We start from the raw sequence: 20,300 nt of genomic DNA, 5'->3' as shown, positions 1-20,300 counted from the left end.
CTGAAAGATGCTTTAAGGATTGTTGTTCTTGAGTAATACTGGATACTAAAGCCAGTTTTAAAGCTCTAAAGCACTAAAGCTCCAGTTTAATACCAATCCGTGACATGTGCTGGACAGTTTTTGAGTCACGATGCTACAAGTATGGTGGCTGAATGGTTCAATAACTTTAAAAGGAACATAAAATGATGCATCATGTAAGTTACAGATATAGTACAGTCCTGTGTGTGATATTTTGTGTCCTTATTTTATTCTGAAGAGTTTAACCCAGTTGTTTCTAGCTGGGGGTCAGAACCTCAGAAGGGGTCACAGTATGAGAAACAGGATAGAAAAGACTGGCCAGTATAGGAATAAGAGATAGGAAGTAATTTCCTCTTTCTGGTGTATTATTTGTAAATATAAAATATGTAATTCGGCTATTTTAGAGACAAAAATGCTACTAATACTTAAACATTTTTTCCGTTTTGTGTTTATAAGTTAGATTTTTAAAAATAAGAATAAGAAGAAGGATGTATGTTACATGTGCGTATGCATGAGTGTGTGACTGGTGCATACGAATGTGCGTGCGTGTGTATGTGCGTGTGTGTACATGAGGGAATGACTGGTACGTGTGTGTGTGTGTGTACGTGCGTGCTTGTGAGAGTGTGTGTGTGTGGACAGCTGGGCCTGGGTTGGTGGCTTGCCAAGCCTTGGCACCGGTGGGACACGGAGGGTGGGAGTTACCCCTCCCTACCGCTCCACGCTGCTCCCCACTGGTCGTCACTGCCGTTCCTGGGGTGTGGGTGCCCGTGGGTCCCGGGATGTGTGGCCGGATGTCTCGGCATGGTTTTTGGCCTGCTCCCTTGGCGGCCGTGACCTGGGGGTGGCTTGGGCCTCTTTGGCGCGTGGGGGGGCTCTGCCGGGTGTCGGGCTGCTCTCGGGCGCTTGGGGCCTCGGGGGCCGCATGCCTGGCTCGTGCTGGGGGTGCCGGCCTGCCGGGGTGGGTGGGCTGCCCGTCATCTCTGGCTCTCTGGACTCTAGCCCCTGGATTGTGGGGGTTCCGTCTGTAGCCTCCCTCCTTCCTCTTCTGGGGAGTGTACGCGGTTGCCATCGGGATGTGTGGCCCCAAGTCTTCTGAGCTCCTGTGCTGTGGATGGCCTGGGTCCCCTGGGTCCTTCCCTATCTGCCTCTGGATCGCGGGGGGCATGGTTGCAGTTTCTCGCCCTCATTATCGAATACATTGCATGACAAAGGCGCATACACACACATTACTACAAACAATAAACTTGTGTGTGTGTGTTTGTGTGTGTGTGTATATGTAGGTGCATATGGGTGTGTGTATGGATGTGTGTGTGTGTGTGTGTGTGTGTGAGTATATCAACCCCTTTTATTTTTTTTATTTTTTTATTTTTTTTTCTATCTCCTTTCTTCCTTTTCTCCCCCCCCCCCCCCCCCCTTTTCTCCCCCCCACCTCTTGTTCTTGCCCCTTCCTTGTTGCCTGTCAGACTTGGCATGAATAACTAAATAAAAAGATAAATAAATAAAAATAAAATTGCAAACATTAACAAGAAGAGCCTATAGGAAACATATAGAGCTGTTCTTGTCAAAGCAAATATGTTTGGTACATCAGTGCATTCGGATCATCATTCCGATTGTGAAAGATGCCAGACATGACAGGCTAAAAAAAAAAAAAAAAAAAAAATAAGAAGAAGCTGTCCGGCAGTAAAAATGATAAGAGGTTGTCAATCGTGTATTTTGAGCTTTGCAGATGTCATTTTGCTGCCGTGGAATCGAAACAGCAGCATCAAATCTGAAATTGCCCTGTATCAGGTGGCAGGTGTCGCAGTCAATGAGTGGTTATAGCAAATCTGAACACTGTAGCCACTCAGCTCGTTGACGCTGGATCCTGAGTGACAGTCCTCTCTGCTGACACGGGTGGGCGGGGTCGGTGTTCAGGCACTCGGTGGGCGCGTGCGGTCATCAGCACCTGACGTTGACTGTTAATTAATTGATGGCGCTTCCCTTGCTTTTTTAGATGTAGCGACCGGAGAAAACAGGCAGCTGGTTTGTTATTGCTCGGTTACTTTATTGAAGGGGGAAAAAAAAAGAAAGAAAGAAAGAAAAAGAGAAGATATTGTCGACATTTTCTGGAGCGCGGGAACATTATGAAAACTGTTAAGGACGATGGAAAGGTGAGGGCGGCGTCAGTAAATCGTTTTGCTAAAGGTAAGATGTATAAATATGTTAAAGTTTTTGCTAATGTATTTCCACACGGGTGAACTGTCGTGACAATTCACTTTATTTAAGAACTGTATTTCTTCACTCAGCTCCGTCTAAGATGTATTTGGTATATTACTCACCTGCTGTGCATTGGAGTTGGAAACCAGGCTACAGAGTTAGTTAAACCACATTATGTGTGGGAGAAGAGGTAAAAAGAGGCAGAGACGGATGAAGCGAGAGTCGTCCAGAAGTCGTCCAGAGGATGGCCAGCTCACTAAAGAGTAGACTTCACCTTAAAAGCATTAATATAGTTTGGCATCAGTACTAAGAAGTGACTATGACTAATAATTATCTACCTTTTCAAGGAACTAGTTGAGTCAGACCCACTGGCTGTACTCTTATTGTAAATCAGACAAGATTTAGACTTGCAAAAGTGTTATAATAGACAGGAAACCCGATGTTACAATAATGTGTTGTCAGAATTACATTGACATTCTCAGTTCTCAGCAGAGCTCATTATAAATGGACAGAGCACATACTGAACACACAAGCAAAGCAAGTACTATCATTAGTGCCAAAACACATGTAAACAAGCAGCTTTAAGCCTAACAAACAGTGAAATGTGGCGTCTTATGTCTGCAGCCAACTCAAACATTTATATTTTATTCGTTCAAACAGTCTTGAAAAATATAGAACATCAGAATTAGCCTTACCTTCTGAATCTTTAATGTTTAGGAAAGTTAAGTGGCTGGATGCTCAGATAAAATGATTTAAGTATATTTTAGAATAATAGGTGATGTAAATGTAGTTGTGCTGATTTTGGGCAACAGTGACCTTTCAGTGACTTCACTCATTTTGTGAGAGGTATTTTTGTCTTCCTCAAGCACAGGTCCCCCGTCCTCCACCAGAGAACATGAGCTCGAGCGAGTTTGAGGGTTCTGTGCACCTTAGATGTTCCAAGGACTGTGTTCTTTTAGACAGGGTTCTCAGATGTAGCAGGAGTCGCAGCCTATAATGCTCTTATTACAACTTTGATCTTAAAATTCCCTATTTGTTCAGTTGTGTGGCCGTTATCTCAACCTTGTCATGCTGCTTCTTCCTGATGTTGATCTCTTGTGGCTTTTCCACATCTGTCACAGCTGCTTTCTTCTGCTCTTTTTCAACCATCACTATTTGTGGTTGGCCAGCAGCAGCTTGTCTGTTTGTAGTCCTTATCTTCTTTCCACTCTTTGCCACCATCCACCGCATATATCCATTTTGAATGACATCCCAATCTTCTAGCCATTGATCCTGGTGAAGTGGATCAATGAGTGGAAGTCTTCTTCACTCCTGACATACAGCTTGACGTCATCTTTTTTACAAGGCGAGACTCCACTGATTTTAAAAATTGACAACGTAACCTGATTTAAATTTGGCTCATTTCCCCCTTCAAGGTCATTTTCTCATGGACCTGTAGACTAATCCCAATGGATATATATATATATATATATATATATATATATATATATATATATATATATATATATATATATATATATATATATATATATATATATATATATATATTTTTTTTTTTATAGTGTTTCATTAGTTTCATAGTACCACTGTGTCTGCTAGTGCAACTCTGGAATCTCTAAATTTGTGTACCGGCAGCAGTTTTCAGTGGAAGTGTCTCCACTGTCCAAGCCCAAATGTGGTGCATTAGACTGAGAACATAACCAAGAGCATCCTTGTTGTTTCTTTCAACATCCACGGGGTTGTGCATGTGACCCTCAGGGTCATATTGACTGTACTGTGTTGTCCTACTTTCTGCCTGTATTACTATGCTACTTTGTGACCTTGTCCTCTTCCTCAAAATGAAATTTGTGTTAAATGGTTGCCTTTTTGTCACAGTGGAGGAACTCAAGCATGTGTTGCAGATACACATGCATGTGATCAGACTAGGGCTTCTATGAAGCAATCTAAAAATGGGAGCTATGCTAGAAGTATCAAGTATTGTTTATAATTTGTATCAGTGGAGTTGCAGAAATGTATTATTGCACCTTGTATATGAGGTGGTTGATGGTCACTTTCCTTCTGTGGTTGTACAACGTTAGCTGAGGGGTTTAAGCCTATGCAGAACAGCAGTGTGGAGAATGCACTCTCTCGGTACAGGTGATGCCTCACTTGATAGTGACTTCTGCAGTGGTATTGGACTTTGCCTTAACAGCTGCATTGTGTTCTTGATGATGGTTATCAGAAACCTGTTACTCTTGAATAGTGCCAGGCACTCTAGTGTCTGTATGTGCAGTATTAAGTTGTAAGTTTCTTGTAGTCAGTGCTCAGGTCTACCTAGTTGTAGTGTGTTGGGTGATTCTCTTGTCATCTTGTTAGGTATACATCTGTCTGACTGGGTTGTATATTGGTTTGATCCTGACTCAGAAAGCCGTATTGGGCATCGGTGACAACAGGGAGATGCATGGGACAGATTAATTCAGTTTAACTTAGTGTTCTGTGTCGCCTATACCACATCACCAGTTGTGCTAGAAGGAAAGAAACCAAACATAACCAAGGAAAAAAGAAAGTTATAGGAAAATTCTGCAAAAACAAAGATTCTGGTAGATGTATAGCTTCAAAGGTGGAAAAGTTCTTTTTAAAACCTTTTTGGGGCAAAGTCAGCAAACTTTAAGTATTTTTTTTTAATCATTATTGAGTGGTGAGTCCATAAAACTATAAAGGACTGCAAATAAATTAAGTGAACAATGGAAATACTTTTTTTTTCCTCTTCCATTTTATGTCTTGGGCCAGTTATTATTTTACTAGTAAATACCAATTCAGTAAATGTATTTATCTTTACATTTATTTATATATTTTGTGTAACTTTAAGTAGCTTTCCTGTTTAAATCAAGGCAGGATGGTGTGTGTTGGTTGACGCTGTTGCCTCACAGCAAGAAGGTGTTGGGTTTGAATCCTCTCGCTGGCTGGGGTCTGTGTGTGTGGAGTTTGCATGTGTTCCTGTGCTTGCTTGTGTTCTCTCTGGGTACTCTGCATAGGGCTAAGTTAACCCTTTAACAGCGGGTGATCGCTGCCTATGCACCTGTTACCTGCCCTTACTTGCCGTGAACAGCTGGTTAACGCCGAGTGTATCACCACTGAAAGGTCTGGTCAAACGCACTTTGAATTACTATAATTACGTGACCGTTTGTCCTGTCGAAAAAACTTTGCGCTTCACACCCAGCATAGGGTTATTACGGTAATTATTGCCCTAAGTCTGCGAATGGTGGCACTTTTGAAGTTAACGGGCCCTCCGGTGGGCCTGTAGTAAATAAAGGGTTAACTGGTGATTTAAAACTGACCATAGGGTGTGACTGTGAGCATGAATGGTTGTCTGGCTCTTTGTGTTGTCCCTGTGACAGACTGGCAACCAGAGTGTACCCTGCTGCTGGTGTCCAGCCCCCCATGACTTTGAATATGATGAGTGGAAGAAGATGGATGGCTGCATTAAACACAGGCCAGAAAATCCTTGGCCAGAAGTCGCTTATATGGCTATCATGATCCATCTGGATCAGACAAGGATCATCCTAAACAGACATTCATTTCATAATTTCAGATGCCTCCAGGGTTCTAGCTAGTGGTTGATTGCCCGGCGCTGCACCTGGCTGAGGTACTGTCACGCCAGGCTGATAATTTCAGCTGTTAGCTACTGGAATGGATCATTATCATTACAGTTAGCTAGCAGGCATGGCTATTAGCACTAGCAAGTGGTCATCTGTGCGGTACTGAGGGTACTAATTGGTAGAGTGAATGCTGTTAAAAGGATTTGTCTCTCTGAACTGGTATACCTCTTTCAAGACTTACTCATAGGAGTGGGCGATACGGCTCAAACGTAATATCGTGATATTTCAGAGCATTCTGATGATAACGCTAAATTTTGCGATCTAACAAAAAAAAAAAACAACCCAGAAATCATAGTTATTAATTTGACAAAATTAACTTAACAGGTTGCTTTGGAGTATTATATAAAAACTCAAAAAACACAGGTTAATTTTATTGCAATGACTTTTAGTAAAGTATTCAGTCTTTAAGTATAAAAAATAAAAATTATCCTTCTGTTATTTAGATTGAAAAAGTCTGCACAAAATATAGAATAACAAAATCCACCACGAAAACTAAAGTGCGGGTGCAGTTCCCAAAAAATAAAATAAAAGGAAAGCTTAAGATCTTTTGAGCATAAATGTAACATACAACAAAAAGTATGTTGCCTTTAAATGAGGTATAACTTCCAAAACTTGTGACAAATGCTGAAAACAAAATGTTGCCTGAAAGGATTGCTAATCATTGGCAGAACACAGCCATCTAGCTGGTTATCATTTATCAAGTTCAGATTCAAGAACACAAGTCTGTTCACTGAAGCAGGCTTCATTGCAGACCTATTACAGGTAACAGTGTTCTCTCCTGTGATGAACAACCTTTCAGAGGCTGCACTAGTGGCTTGGATGCACAGGTATTTTTTTGCCAAACAGCTAACCTGAGGAAAGTTAACCTTGCACACTTTCCACCAGTTAAGAGGATCACTCTCACTATCTGCTGGAGGACAATCTAGGTAGTTGTTTAACTCTGCCTGAATTCTCTCTCTTGGAGATGGTCCTGTTCCTGGTCTGTCACTTATTGCAGCCCTCTTAAAATAGCTTCACAGGCTCTTCTTTGGCAACTTTGCATCACTTGGGCCTGGGGTGTCTTCAGCTGACCCTGAAGCTTGTGGTGGTGTTTCAGTTTCCTCTATTCCTCGCAGGAATGATTCCATTTCGCTGACTGCTCTGTCTTTGATTACCTGGCTCTTTTCTCGGTCCATGTACCGACTGTGGAACCATGGGTCGAGCATGGTTGCCAAATTCATCAGTTCCACAACCACTGGGTCTTCTTCATACTTGCTGTTCAAGTACTGCAGTATTAAGCTTTTTATGGTTTTTGTGAGTTCTGTGTCATTCTCCTACATGAGAAGAATGATACTGTTGAACAGTTAAAGGACAGGCTTCAAGCATGAGATGGTAACATAGTCCTCAGCAGACAGAGTATCATTGAACTGGACCAGAGGACCCAGGGCTTTGCTCACAGAATCGAGAACCTGCAGATCTTGCCATGTGGGGACCAGGTGCCTTGTTGATTGGTCAGCAGCTAAGACCTGGGTGATAGGCTTTTCTTGCTCTAACACCCGCTGGATCATTTTCTGTCTGAACCCCCATCTCATGGGAAATTCTGTGACGAGCTTGCGTTGAGCCGTTCCCTCTCTTTTTTTTGAGCCTCCAGCAGTGCCCACTGCCTCTTCCAGCTGTTGGAGAAAGAGCTCACAATCTTCTTCTAAACTGTCACTGCTCTGTCAAACCTGGGATCCTTCATACTTCTCTCTGCTGATAAGGTAAGGCAGGGAGGGGAGGAGACACAGACAGAGAGATTGAAATCATAGGATACACAAAAATACTGTATAATTTAAAATTTTATTCCTGAAATCACTGTGAATTTATGAAATGTTAACATTTTAAACATTTCGAGTGCCAGGCATAATCAGGTCATGGTCCTTCCTAGTGAGATTCTTACATTTTTATGTTTTTCATAATATTAGTGTTATGTCAATATACCATTAATGTTGGACCTTATTGTTGGCAAAAACATGCCTATTAATCCCACACAATCTGTAAATTTTCCATTAATTTTTCAATATTACCTTGTGGCATTTGTATATCATCTAAGAGGAAGTAGTTAGCATTATGTAATAATTCAGATACAGGTACATCTTAGCAGATTAGAGTGTGTTTTAATGAGACCTATTTGTCAGATTAAAAGTATCTTTAGAAAAATTACAAATTTAAAGCAGATTTTAAATATACTTTCCATTAAGCCCACATTTTTGTAATAAATAATTTTTATTGCTTTGATATAATTATTATTAACTGTCATAGTTTTCTTAGCTGTAAGTGGACAATCATCATCGTTCATGATAATTGACAGACATAAAGGAAAACATCAGTCTGGTTGGAATTAATATGTTTCACTTAGTGAGTACAGTTACTGAAAGAAATGAACTCTTCAGTATTCTAATTTAATGTGATGCACCTGTACTTGTGCTAACTTTAACATCTAATACAGGGGTCACCAACCTTTTTGAAACTGAGAGCTACTTCATGGGTACTGAGTCATACAAAGGGCACCAGTTTGACACGCTCTTCTGAAATAACAAATTTACTCAGTTTGCCTTTAGTTATACATTATCAATAATGATTAATGATACTCATCTATGAGAAGACACTGATCATGTTAATGGTTTCTCCCAATAATTAGCAATGAAAACAAGGTGGGAAACATATCAATATTCAGCACTTTATCTCTTTTAATCTCAGTAATTGTCACATTTTTAGATAATCTCTTACATCACTACATTTCATAGGAAAAATGTCCAATTTTCACTAGCCATTCACAAACATTTTTTTAGCAAATCATGAACTATGTTGCACCATGTTTCAAAAAGTTATTATGTAATGTTAAAGAAAAATCAACTTACATATTTTTAAATAAATCTTGTCACATTTTGAACTCATGACCAAATCTGCTGCATTTTTAACAAAATTATAACTTATATGTCATGAACACACTTTTAAATTGAACACAATTCCTCAATATTTTAATTAAACTTTGCCATGACACTGCCATGTTGCCACTAACATCTGGCATTGGTTTCTTTATTAGTGAGAAGACTGGCATTGCATGCTGTTCACCAGTGCACTGTAATCTGGTGTGTAACTTGAAACTGCAACTGTGAGTGCATCTTTCAGATGTGCATCAGTGAGGCATGTTCTGTGTTTGTTCTTGATGAAGTTCATGTCAGAAAACGCTGATTCACAGAGATAGGTTGAACCAAACAGGCTGGCAACCTTCATAGCTGCTGTGCATACACCACTGTACTTCTCTGTGTCAACAAGGGACCAAAAGTTTGGTGCAGTCTGGTAAACTTTGAGGTGTAGGTCATTTTGCAATGTTATGATTTCCATCTCCACCTGTCCAGCATCCAAGTTGAATGTTGCACTTAGTTTCTCAGCAAAGTATGTTGTGTCCACATTCATGAAAGGATTGGAAATGAATGACACACATGGCTCAAGCTGATCAAGATCACAAAACCTATTCTCAAACTCTTGCCCAAGTCTGTTTATGACTTCACAGTACTTTTCTGCAACTTTGTCAAATGTGTCAGATGCAGAAGCATTGTTTTTCAGCACCAACTGCACAGAGGGAAAGTGCAGCACTTTTTTTCTCTGTAAATCCACAGAGAAAATGTTCATCTTGGCTTTAAATGCATTTAAAGCACTTATCATATCAACAACAGTTTTAACCTTTGCCTTGCAGCTCGCAGTTCAAGACGTTTAGTTTCCCAGTAATGTCCGTCAAAAATGCAAGGTCAAGGGTCCACTCTGTGTCTTCTAGCAGTGAGACGTCTTCGCCTTTGGACTGCATGAACTCTTTGATTTCACCCAAAAGTGACAAAAAACGAAATAAAACTCGTCCTCTGCTGAGCCATCGGATTTCTGTGTGTAGCAGCAGTTCACCATATTCAGCTGACATCTCCTCCAATAGCACCTTGAAAATCCTGTGCTGTTTAGCTTTGGAGCGGATGTTGTTAATTATTTTTACAACGGGAGTCATCACGTGCTCAAAGCCGATCACTTTTGCACATAACGCCTGCTGGTGAATGACACAGTGATAATGCAGAAATGTTGGGAAGTCTGGGTCACCTTTACAGTGAGCGATGAAACCTGTATGTCGGCCGATCATAGCAAGAGCCCCGTCTGTTGTCACCGCCACCAGTTTTTCCAATGCTACCTTCTTCTGCACGAAAAACTCCTTCAGCGTGTTATAAATGTCAACTCCCCTCGTAGTTGTCTTTAAGGGCAGTAGTGTCAGGAGTTCTTCTCTTGTGGAGAAATCTTCAAACACCATCCGGATGAAGACCAATAGCTGCGCTGTACTGCTGCCGTCCACGGACTCGTCGCACTGGATGCTAAACCACCTGCACTTCGCCAGATCCCGGTCCAGCTGATCGGCCAGGTTACCAGACATAGCTGACACTCGTCTAGCCATCGTAGATGCCCCCAGTTGGACGTCGGAGAGAGTACAGATTAGATCGGTTCCATTTTTGTCGTCTTTAAGTACAGTGTTAGCTATTATCATCATTGCTTCTTTGACAACTGCTCCATCTGAAAATGCCTTCTTCTTCTTGATCAGAAAATGTGTAGCTCTGAACGAGGCTTCGGTTGCTTTTAGTGACTTTTTTCCCGCCCTCGTGAAAAAAGATTGTTGCTTACCCAAAGCTGCCTTTAGCTCACTGGCTTTTTCTGCACGTAGTGCGCTTCCCGGTGGGTAGTTAGCATGGTAATTTTTGTGACACGTAGTGAAATGTCTCTCAATATTGTGCCGCTTTGCCGTCGCTACGGTCGCCCCACAAATGAGACACACGCAGGTTTCTTTCACAACCGTAAAAAAGAACTCCTTCTCCCATTCCTCGTTAAAGTGATAAGTTTTCTTTCTTTTTTCAGCCATATTTTTGGGGAAAGAAACTGCACTCAGCGCCCATCTTCGCTGTGTCCGCTAGCCTACGTTCCATTAGCACTGGTTTTGTCATGCGCACAATACTGACCATTGAATTAGAACTAGAGTAAGTCAGAGTTCACCCTAACTTTTCTAAACGTCATGTATAATGAGGATATTTTTAAGATACTGTCATTTTTAAAGCTATATAAATGCAAGTGTGATTATAAAAAAGAATAGCAACAGAATAAAAATTTTTTTAGACACAGCTCACTAGTGAGTTGTGCTATTTTTAGAACGGGCCTGCGGGCGACTCATGTGGTCCTTGCGGGCGACCAGGTGCCCGCGGGCACCGTGTTGGTGAGCCCTGATCTAATAGCTTACGTAATTGTGGACTAAATGAAGGAAACGTACCGATGGCTATATGAAGATGATCCCAAAGCAGGACAGTCACGTACAGTTATTCAGTCTGAGAGCTTTGACAACGTTAACACTGTGTTATGCACACCTGTTTTTCTTTGTTGAGGTGCCAAGACTGGAGAAACTCTGTTAAGCCAGTTGCAATATTCTCTCCTGTGTGATCCTCAGTAAAGTAGCTGGTCTCGAGGTTTGAGCTGCACAGTTCCCAGTCGCTGTTAATATAGTGCACAGTCAGACTCAGGTAAGGCTCTGCAGTCCTACTTGGCCATATATTGGTGGTCAATGCATAGTAATTTGCAGCTGTCAGACTTTCCTCCCAGACTTTCATACAATCCTGGTAAAGACACAGGTGCTGATGCTTGAGATGGTGAAAGAAGTTAGAGGTATTTCCCCCTTTCAGTATTACAGGCTTCTTGCACTCCTTGCAAATTACTGTGGTCTGTTCTGTATCTCCTCGTTTGTATCCAAAATAATTTCACACCACTGAAGTACCTCCTTTCTTGGGAATTAATTCTTCAGCAGTAACACTTTCAGCCATGAGGAATCGCTTTCAGCCCTAGTTACAACCTGGTCATCAGTAGTACTGTTCAAATTTGGAGGCAAGCAAAAAAAATATTCAAGCTCAGGGTGCTGTCTTTCACATTACCAATATCAGCAAATACCTCTTTTAAACCTTCAGTGATGGAGCCTTTGAACAATGGAAGGAAATAGGTCCCTGCAAGGTTATAATTTGGTTATAACCTAAAGTTTATAATTTGTATTGTATGTTTCTTAATAAATATATTTGTCTGGTCATTTTTTTTAATAGGGCAGCACGGTGGCGCAGTTAGAATAACATCTGGAAGGTCTGGGTTCGATTCCACCTTGGCCCAGGCCTCTCCCTCTCTCTCTGTGGAGTTTGCGTGTTCTCTCCCTGCTTGCATGGGTTTCCTCCGGGTACTCCGGTTTCCTCCCACATTCCAAAGACATGCAGTTACTTGGGTTAGGTTAATTGGTGATTCTAAATTGCCAATAGGTGTGAATGTGAGTATGAAAGGTTGTTTGTCTCTCTGTGTTGGCCCTGCGACATGCTGGCGACATGTTCAGGGTGTACCCTGCCTCTCGCCCTATGTCAGCTGGGATAGGCTCCAGCCCCCCCTGCGACCCTGAACTGGATAAGTGGAAGCGGATGGATGGATGGATGGATTTTTTAAATAGCGTTTAAATTTACAATAATGGATTACACAGCAGTGGAGAATAAATGTCATTACAGCAGAGGTCTTTCTGAAAGTGCTGTAACTAAGTTTAAGGATATAATTCTTATTATTCTCTTCAATGCCATATGCCATCACAGTGCGAAGGAGCTACCTAACTCTACTTCCACAGAGTTGGATTATCTTAGTCAGTAGTTTTACATCCTCACTGTGTACAACTCTGGAGACGGTGGCTCCTCTGAAAAAGTGTATTCATAACCATCTCAGGCATATCTTTATGTACAGCTACTTTCAGTACTACTGATATTTTAGTCTTTCTCTCCAATTGACCTTTCTGAGTTCACTTCAATAGTTACTTCCTCCACCCTTTTTCACTCACCTCTTTTTACTCTGTGTTTATATAACACTCTGCCTTTAATCATTAGTAATTATTAATCTCTGGCTCTCTTCCACAGTGTGTCTTTTGTCCTGTTTCCCTCCTCTCACCCCAACCGGTCATGGCAGATGACCCCCCCTCCCTGAGCCTGGTTCTGCCGGAGGTTCCTTCCTGTTAAAAGGGAGTTTTTCCTTCCCATTGTTGCCAAGTGCTGCTCATAGGGGGTCATTTTGATTGTTGGATTTTCTCTGTATTATTGTAGGGTCTGTACTTTACAATACAAAGCGCCTTGAGGCAACTGAGTGTTGTGATTTGGTGCTATACAGATAAAGTTGAATTGAAACATGAAGATGGATGAATGTTTAAGTCAAGCCTGATGTTGCCTTACACACAAAAGACTGATTCCCAAGACAGAGAAATACATCTTATTCATTTCAAACTGGTGCAAATCAGTGAGTCAGAGCTGGAAAAAGTTGGGCCTGTATATCTCTGTATCCAGTGGATGGGTCTTTGACCCTCTAATCATGTGGAATATTAAAAAGCTTTCTGGTTCTAGCCTTGGCACTGGAGAAATTAAAATGTAGAATTCATATTTATTACTGTCACATGAATGTAATCTTGCACATCTTTGCACTTTTTCATTTCTGATTTGCAAATTTGTCAATGATTCATATTTTGTTTCCTATTCACGAGAGATCTCTGAGAGTTTGTATGAGGGCTGTATAAGAGCGTGATTACACTTTAACTACAGCCAATGCTGAGTGTGCCCATTTTCATAAGTGCAGCAAGCCTTTTGCATGTAAGGGTGAAAACACAAGCAGTCTGTCAAAACAGTTAGCCAAAGTGCATCACACACAGATGGAGGAATGCACAGTTTTTGGCTGCCTATCTTGAGCTCATGTCTCTTTGCTCCATGTTTGCTATGCTGAGTTTCCTCTATTGCAGGGATCCTCAAATCCAGGCCTCGAGGTCCGGTGTCCTGCAGGTTTTAGATGTGTCCATGATCCGACTCACCTGAATCAAATGGCTGAATTACCTCCTCAGTATGCAGTCAAGTTCTCCAGAGTCCTGCTAATGACTTCTATATTTGACTCAGGTGTGTTAAACCAGAGACACATCTAAAACCTGCAGGACACCGGATCTCGAGGCCTGGATTTGAGGATCCCTGCTCTATTGTATTGCATGCCAGTCACCCCACCCCACCCCACCCCACTTGTTGTGTGTGTTTTTTTTTTTTTTTTTTTTTTTTTTTTCTTTTAGACAAAATTTACAAATATTAGGTCAGCTGAGAATGACACACACACACACACAAAAAAAAGCTAAAGACAACTTTTAATGAGTAATCATGTAAAAAAATCATGTCAAAATTTACCATGATAATAGAGAGACAGGGAGAGATAAAACTGTTGTTCTAACTGTAGGTTTGCAGTAGGTTGAATTTTAGGTCTTCTTTTAGTACTGCAGTTCTTACATCATAAAATGAAATCAAGGTGCTTGTAATTGGAACAAGTCGCAGAAAGACACACAATTAGCCTTTTGAACCCTCCTTTGCCTTATCTTGTAATATTAATTGGTCATTGAAGAACAGGAGCTTTATAGTTCAGAATCCTCCAAGTTCAGAGCTTTGTTTAATAAAAAAAAAGACATTGGTTTGACCTTGAATTTCCCCAAACAAGTTTTTTTTTTTTCACCACATCATCCAGTCTGTATTGTGTAACGGTCTGTTTTTAACTAGGATTACCACTTTTTTATGTGCCATTTGGCTGGCACTTTCACCCTGAGCTCCTCCTGGACTTGAGAGTGCATACGTGTTGTTTTGAGCCTCTATCTCTATCTATCTGTGATGCTGTTAACACCACACTCTACATGTTGACTCGCTCTGGAGAATACACCCATAAGCCTGTTAGTACAGTACAGGTTACGCTAAGGGGGAAAAAAAGATGTGGAGTTGATTTAATATTGGTGTTTTGTGGTTGAACATACTCATGAGCCACAACATTTTAACTGCCCGCCTAATATTTGTACAGGGGCATGTATAAAGGCAGTCTAATTTTTGCAAAATCTAACATGTTTCATTGTTTGTAAACATTCTGAAATACCTAAAAATAAATAAAAATGTGTTGTGCCCCCCCCCCCCCCCCCCCCCCCCCCCCCCCCCCCCCCCCCCCCACCCCCCACCACCACCACCACCAAAAAAATCACAACTGAATATTAGTCAATATCTGTTAAGTGTCTTGGACATATGCAGAATTGAATCATTTCTCCCTAAAGATATAAAGTAACAACATTATTTGAGTTATTACCTGAGAGCCTTGTACTCACTTGTGCTCCCTCTTCAGTCTGTCTTCAAATGGGGTCAGTGGTGTATTCATGGACGCGTGGGAATTTGGTCAACAGTGTTAATTGTTTGTTAAGTGACATTCATTAGCTGCTGTCTGGCAGAACTGCAGTGGAATCAAGTAGCTTCTGGTGAAGCTATTAATCAGCTCAGCAACTGTGGACAGTCAGTTAACTTCCAGCTCCCTCAGCTGGCTTTAGAAGCCCTTTATTTGCCAGGTTAATTAGGCACATCAGTGTGTGGGGGTTAAATTGCTACAGACTTGTTTAAAATTTTGGGGCTAGAAGTACTTAACTGCATGAAGATTATCACAAGCCTATTTAAACTGTAAGTGAGAAATGTTGGTGCTTCAACAACTAGATGTTCATCCTTGCTGTTTTCATTAGTTATTATATTAAAATGTAAAATACATGAAATGTCAAAGGAGTATCCACCACAACAATGTACAAAACCAAGCACACAATTGTTTAGTTTTAACAGCTAACTGTGTTTGCTCAGTGGGTTCCAGGCACTGTGGATTTGTTCATGCATGCATGACAGGAGCCACAGCCTCTCTGTGGAACCACCTGATGGTGCTGCACAGACTCTTTATACAGGCTACTGTATCATGTGATAATGTCAAATTGTAGAATCACCAGACAGTAACTGTGATTGTTGGATAGCACTGTGGAACTACCGAACTTGCCTGTAAACAAAATATTCTCCATCTTTGTGTATCTGTATATTAAGAGGTTGAAGCTCGAGCCACACTCCAATATGAGGAACCACTTTGCTTGACCAACGTGTTTTGGCCTGTAGCCTTCATCAGGGTCATCAAAAATATATATTGCAGACAGCACTTTAAATAGCATATGCGTAGAAAAGAGTAGGAAAAAAGATTTCTAGTAGAGAAAAACAACCAATTGTATACATCCAGCATACTTGTCCACTAATGGAGGACCAGCAAGGATTGGCTGGACATACGGTCATATGGTATAAGGCCATTTGGGAAGTGACTGGTGTAAAACCTATCTCTGCATATTAGACAGTTTCATCTCATTTTATAACATGAGTGGAGTGGCAGAGAAGTCATCAGAAATATTTGAGCATTTTTTGTAGCGCTTTTTTAAAAAAAATTTGTTTCTTTGTTTTGTAGAATTTGTAGCAAACATTTAAGGTTCAGACTCTTGAAAAGTAGGATAGTCATTCTTTGACATTTTGTGTTTTTCTTTAAAAAAAAAAAGTCTTGTCAGATTGGTTTATCAAAATTTACTTTGTTACTTTAAATTATATGTACCTTTTTAACACTTTTGTCACTTTTGCCAAATTTATTACTTTTACCAGACACGATTGAATAACACAAATTATGTGGCTATTGCAGAAACAGCATTCCTGTATAAGCTTACTAAAAAAGCAATTGTATTATCAGTACACATTGTTTACATGTCTTTTATTTTTAACAACTGATGTTCAGCATTAGTGTTAGAGTTGTAGAAATGGATTTATCTGGGCCTTTAATGTTAGTCAGAATGAACATGAGTAATGGAGAGCATTCATTTTGTTTGAATATCTTTGTGTGTAGTTTCACAACAGACACATTTTGTTATTCTCCATGGCAGCGGCCCTTGGCCAGCATATGGAAACAGACAATGTAAGGCAGGAGCCCAAAGGAAAGGAAATCCCACCCAGTGTTTGTCCACTAACTGCGTCTTTGCTGTCTTCCTGCTTGGAGCACAATGCAACAAGGTGCCCTTTGCGGTTTATTGTAGCGTTTTAATGTGCTCTGTAGGTGCACAGAATTTTAAAGCTTGCTGCAGAGTGACTTTTTTTTTTTTTTTTGCCTCTGAAGTCTTTCAGGACAAACAAAGGGAAGGGCTTTGTTTCAAAATGACACAGTCTAATCTATTTTGATAATAGTGACATGCAGTCTTGCAAAATATTAATAGCACAAAGTAGGAGCCTGTAGTTCAGCTGATAAAATGAAGCAATTCTGCAGACTGGATCTTAAATGATGAATATGATGCAATTATAAATTCCTACTGCCCAAAATAGCTTCGACACATTCTCTAACCACATCTTTTGTCATTTTGACTTTAGGATAGAGTGAAATATGACTCACCCCACCACTAGTAATGCTTAGGGCACGTTATCACTCACAGTACTGCATTACTTATTTTATTTCTATTATCATATGTTAGGTTCTTCTTTTAAGAGAGCTACTTACAGTGAGGCAGGACAATCTGTGCTGCTGATTTGACCATTTACCTCATTTACAAAGTTAAAAGTGTATGTGTCAGCACTGCTTCCCCGTGAGGGCTTTTGGAAATATAAAGACAACAAACATTTCCTGTGGAGTGGTGCGATGTGCGTGTGTGTGTGTGTGTGTGTGTGCGCGCGTGTGCGTGTGGCTACAGAGTATTACACTGAAGAGGGAAATATGTAGAGGAAATCTGAAGTCAAAGGGGCAGCCCTACAATCTTCTGTTCAATGTTGCTTCTCTGCACAATTATGAATCTGGATCTTACTGGAGCTTACTGCAAATACACCCATGCCTTCTGATCATTTTTAACATTTGCAGAATAGAAATGGTATATTTAGTAAGCCTACAATAGTATATCTGTTTTCAGCCTCTGCAGTTTCCAGTAGAGGGCAGTGTGTATGTGCTTCTACATCACTAGAAAACATAATTTTTCCTTTTGAGCTTGTGAAAAAACACAAAACACTGTGTGCTTAGAAATCCTTAGTGAGTAATTTACAGTCCCTCTGAGTGAATGGTAGTGAACATATCAATATCGAATATTATTTAAATGTTTATGTCAAAAAAACCTCCATCAAAGAGGGCAAAAATCACATGGTAGTCACTGTGACTCTATGGTCCCTACAATATCCAAATTACACTCAAGCATTTAAGGAAAAATGTATCTTGTAAGGTCATTTATTTATTTGTCATGTATCAGCTTTCAGTTTAATGCTGACATTTTTGTTTGGTCAGTATTTGGAATATTTATGTAAATATTAAGAGGTTTGTGCTATGTGACTGAAGGGTTACTGGTTCAAATATCACAGCGACTGGGAACATCGAGGTAGGAAAATCAATAGGAAACATGCCTTTGAGCAGGCAAGACCATTGCATAGTGTAGCTCTGGTAGCCAGCAAGAAGATGATAGTAAATGTGTGTGCTTAGCCAACCTTCTTCAATTCGATGAATCGAAACATCCCTTCCATGCTTGTTGCACTGCACTTGTTATTTTACAGTTTTGTCAGTTATGTCATTCAGGTTTCCATGACAGCTTACTTTAAGGGCACAGGGAAGGGGTTTGTTATTTCTCACAGTGCCTGGGCTAAGGCTGTTACTGGGCTGATTCTGTCACACTGAAGGCTACCCAGCATTCATTAGTTAATCGCATTTGTGCTGGGCATTTTGACATTGTGAGGAATGAAGAGTGATAAGAGTTACATAATCTAAATATTATATCATGTGCTTTGTATGTCTAGATTTATTATGTATTAGGTTAAGGTAAAGTTAAATATTGATTGATTTTAATAGACTCAAAATACCTCTTCCAGTACCTTTTTAAAATACCTGTGGAAAAAACAAAAACTGATTTTCAAAACAATTTATGTATATTAGAATGTGACTTGATTGCCAACTTTTTCCTCACTTGTGCAATGCTACTAATGGCTGATGTAGGATTGGCTCCTCAACCAGCCATAAAGCTCCACAGCCCCAAATACAGAAGTATTCTTGCATTTGTCGGTTTGCTTAATCTTGCACCACTTCCTGTCTGATAATCAAAACAATTTTTTGAACTTGTCACACTTTCAGACACCTGACCACACCAAGAGCATCTTTTTTGCATTTGAAATTAAACAATATTTTCTCTTTGAAATCATAAATGGTCTCTAACTTTATTGTACAGTGTAAGGCTTGTCTAAGAGCAGTGGAAAAAAAGCTGAAAAATAAAAATTGCTTAACCCTGATGAAACATACGGACACACAGCTTAACTGCATGTCAAGTTGTCTTTTGATTTTTGCAGTAGGGTTGTCACCATATTAATACTGATACCCATGAAAATGCTTGATACTCAGTACCATTTTTAATACTACAGGGAGAACAGGGCAAAATTAACAGGCATGGCTTTTTAAAAGAAATAAAGATTAGAACAACACTAATATAGACAACTAATGTGGCTATAGGGTAATTGCTAACAGTTAAACAGCCAACCTGTGCACCAGCCAGGTTAACATTGATAATCACTGTTTAATAGTTCAGTATTGTTGAAATGTCAGCTGTTTTTTTTCTTCATTTCCCCAGTCTTACTATACCAGGGGTAGGGAACTCCAGGTCTCGAGAGCCCCTGTCCTGCAGGTTTTAGATGTGTCCCTGATCCAGCACACCTGACTCAAATGACTGAATTACCTCCTCAGTATGCAGTCAAGTTCTCCAGTCCTGCTAATGACTTCTATATGTGATTCAGGTGTGTTGGATCAGGGACACATCTAAAACCTGCAGGCCACTGGCTCTCGAGGCCTGGAGTTGAAGACCCCTGGACTATACAGATATGGCCAAAAGGTTTCCCAGTGGCGTAGTGGTTAGCACTGCTGCCTCACAGTTAGAATACCATCTGGAAGGCCTGGGTTCGATTCCACCTTGGCCCAGGTCTCTCCCTCTCTCTGTGTGGAGTTTGCGTGTTCTCCCCGTGCTTGCGTGGGTTTCCTCCGGGTACTCCGGTTTCCTCCCACATTCCAAAGACATGCACTTACTGGGGTTAGGTTAATTGGCTAATCTAAATTGCCCATAGGTGTGAATGAGAGCATGAATGTGAGTGTGAAAGGTCGTCTGTCCCTCTGTGTTGGCCCTGCAACAGGCTGGCGACCTGTTCAGGGTGTACCCTGCCTCTCGCCCTATGACAGCTGGGATAGGCTCCAGCCCCCCCGCGACCCTTAACAGGATGTGCGGAAGCGAATGGATGGATGGATGGATGGATGGATATATATATATATATTAGGGCTGCAACGATTCATCGATTAACTCGATTCTAAAAATCTATCGACACAAATTTACTGTGTCGATGCTTCGTTTAAACTCTGCAGCGCTCAGCTGTCTCGGTGTAAGCGGCGCTCCTCACTAGCATTAGCAGCATTAGTGCTGACGTTTTTTTGTGGGTTTATTGGGGGCTGGCAAACCAACATAGAACTGCATTACCGCCACCTACTGGACTGGAGTGTGAATCACTCACGTAT

General features: G+C 40.8%; 1 protein-coding gene across 1 annotated transcript in view; it reads left to right on the top strand.

Annotated features, from left to right (window-relative positions):
- The first annotated feature begins 2,000 nt into the window (after nucleotides 1-2,000).
- slc4a11 (solute carrier family 4 member 11) overlaps nucleotides 2,001-20,300 on the top strand; it is a 130,018-nt gene continuing 111,718 nt past the window's right edge. Inside the window, exon 1 of the mRNA XM_030718660.1 lies at nucleotides 2,001-2,202. Within this exon, the coding sequence (XP_030574520.1) occupies nucleotides 2,142-2,202 (61 nt within the window). The 5' untranslated portion in view covers nucleotides 2,001-2,141. The remainder of the gene's footprint in view (nucleotides 2,203-20,300) is intronic.

The sequence above is a fragment of the Archocentrus centrarchus genome, chromosome 22 (assembly GCF_007364275.1).
Source record: "Archocentrus centrarchus isolate MPI-CPG fArcCen1 chromosome 22, fArcCen1, whole genome shotgun sequence".
Lineage (NCBI taxonomy): Eukaryota > Metazoa > Chordata > Actinopteri > Cichliformes > Cichlidae > Archocentrus > Archocentrus centrarchus.
Note: the sequence above shows the minus strand (reverse complement) of the source record. Positions and strands in the feature narration are given on the sequence as shown.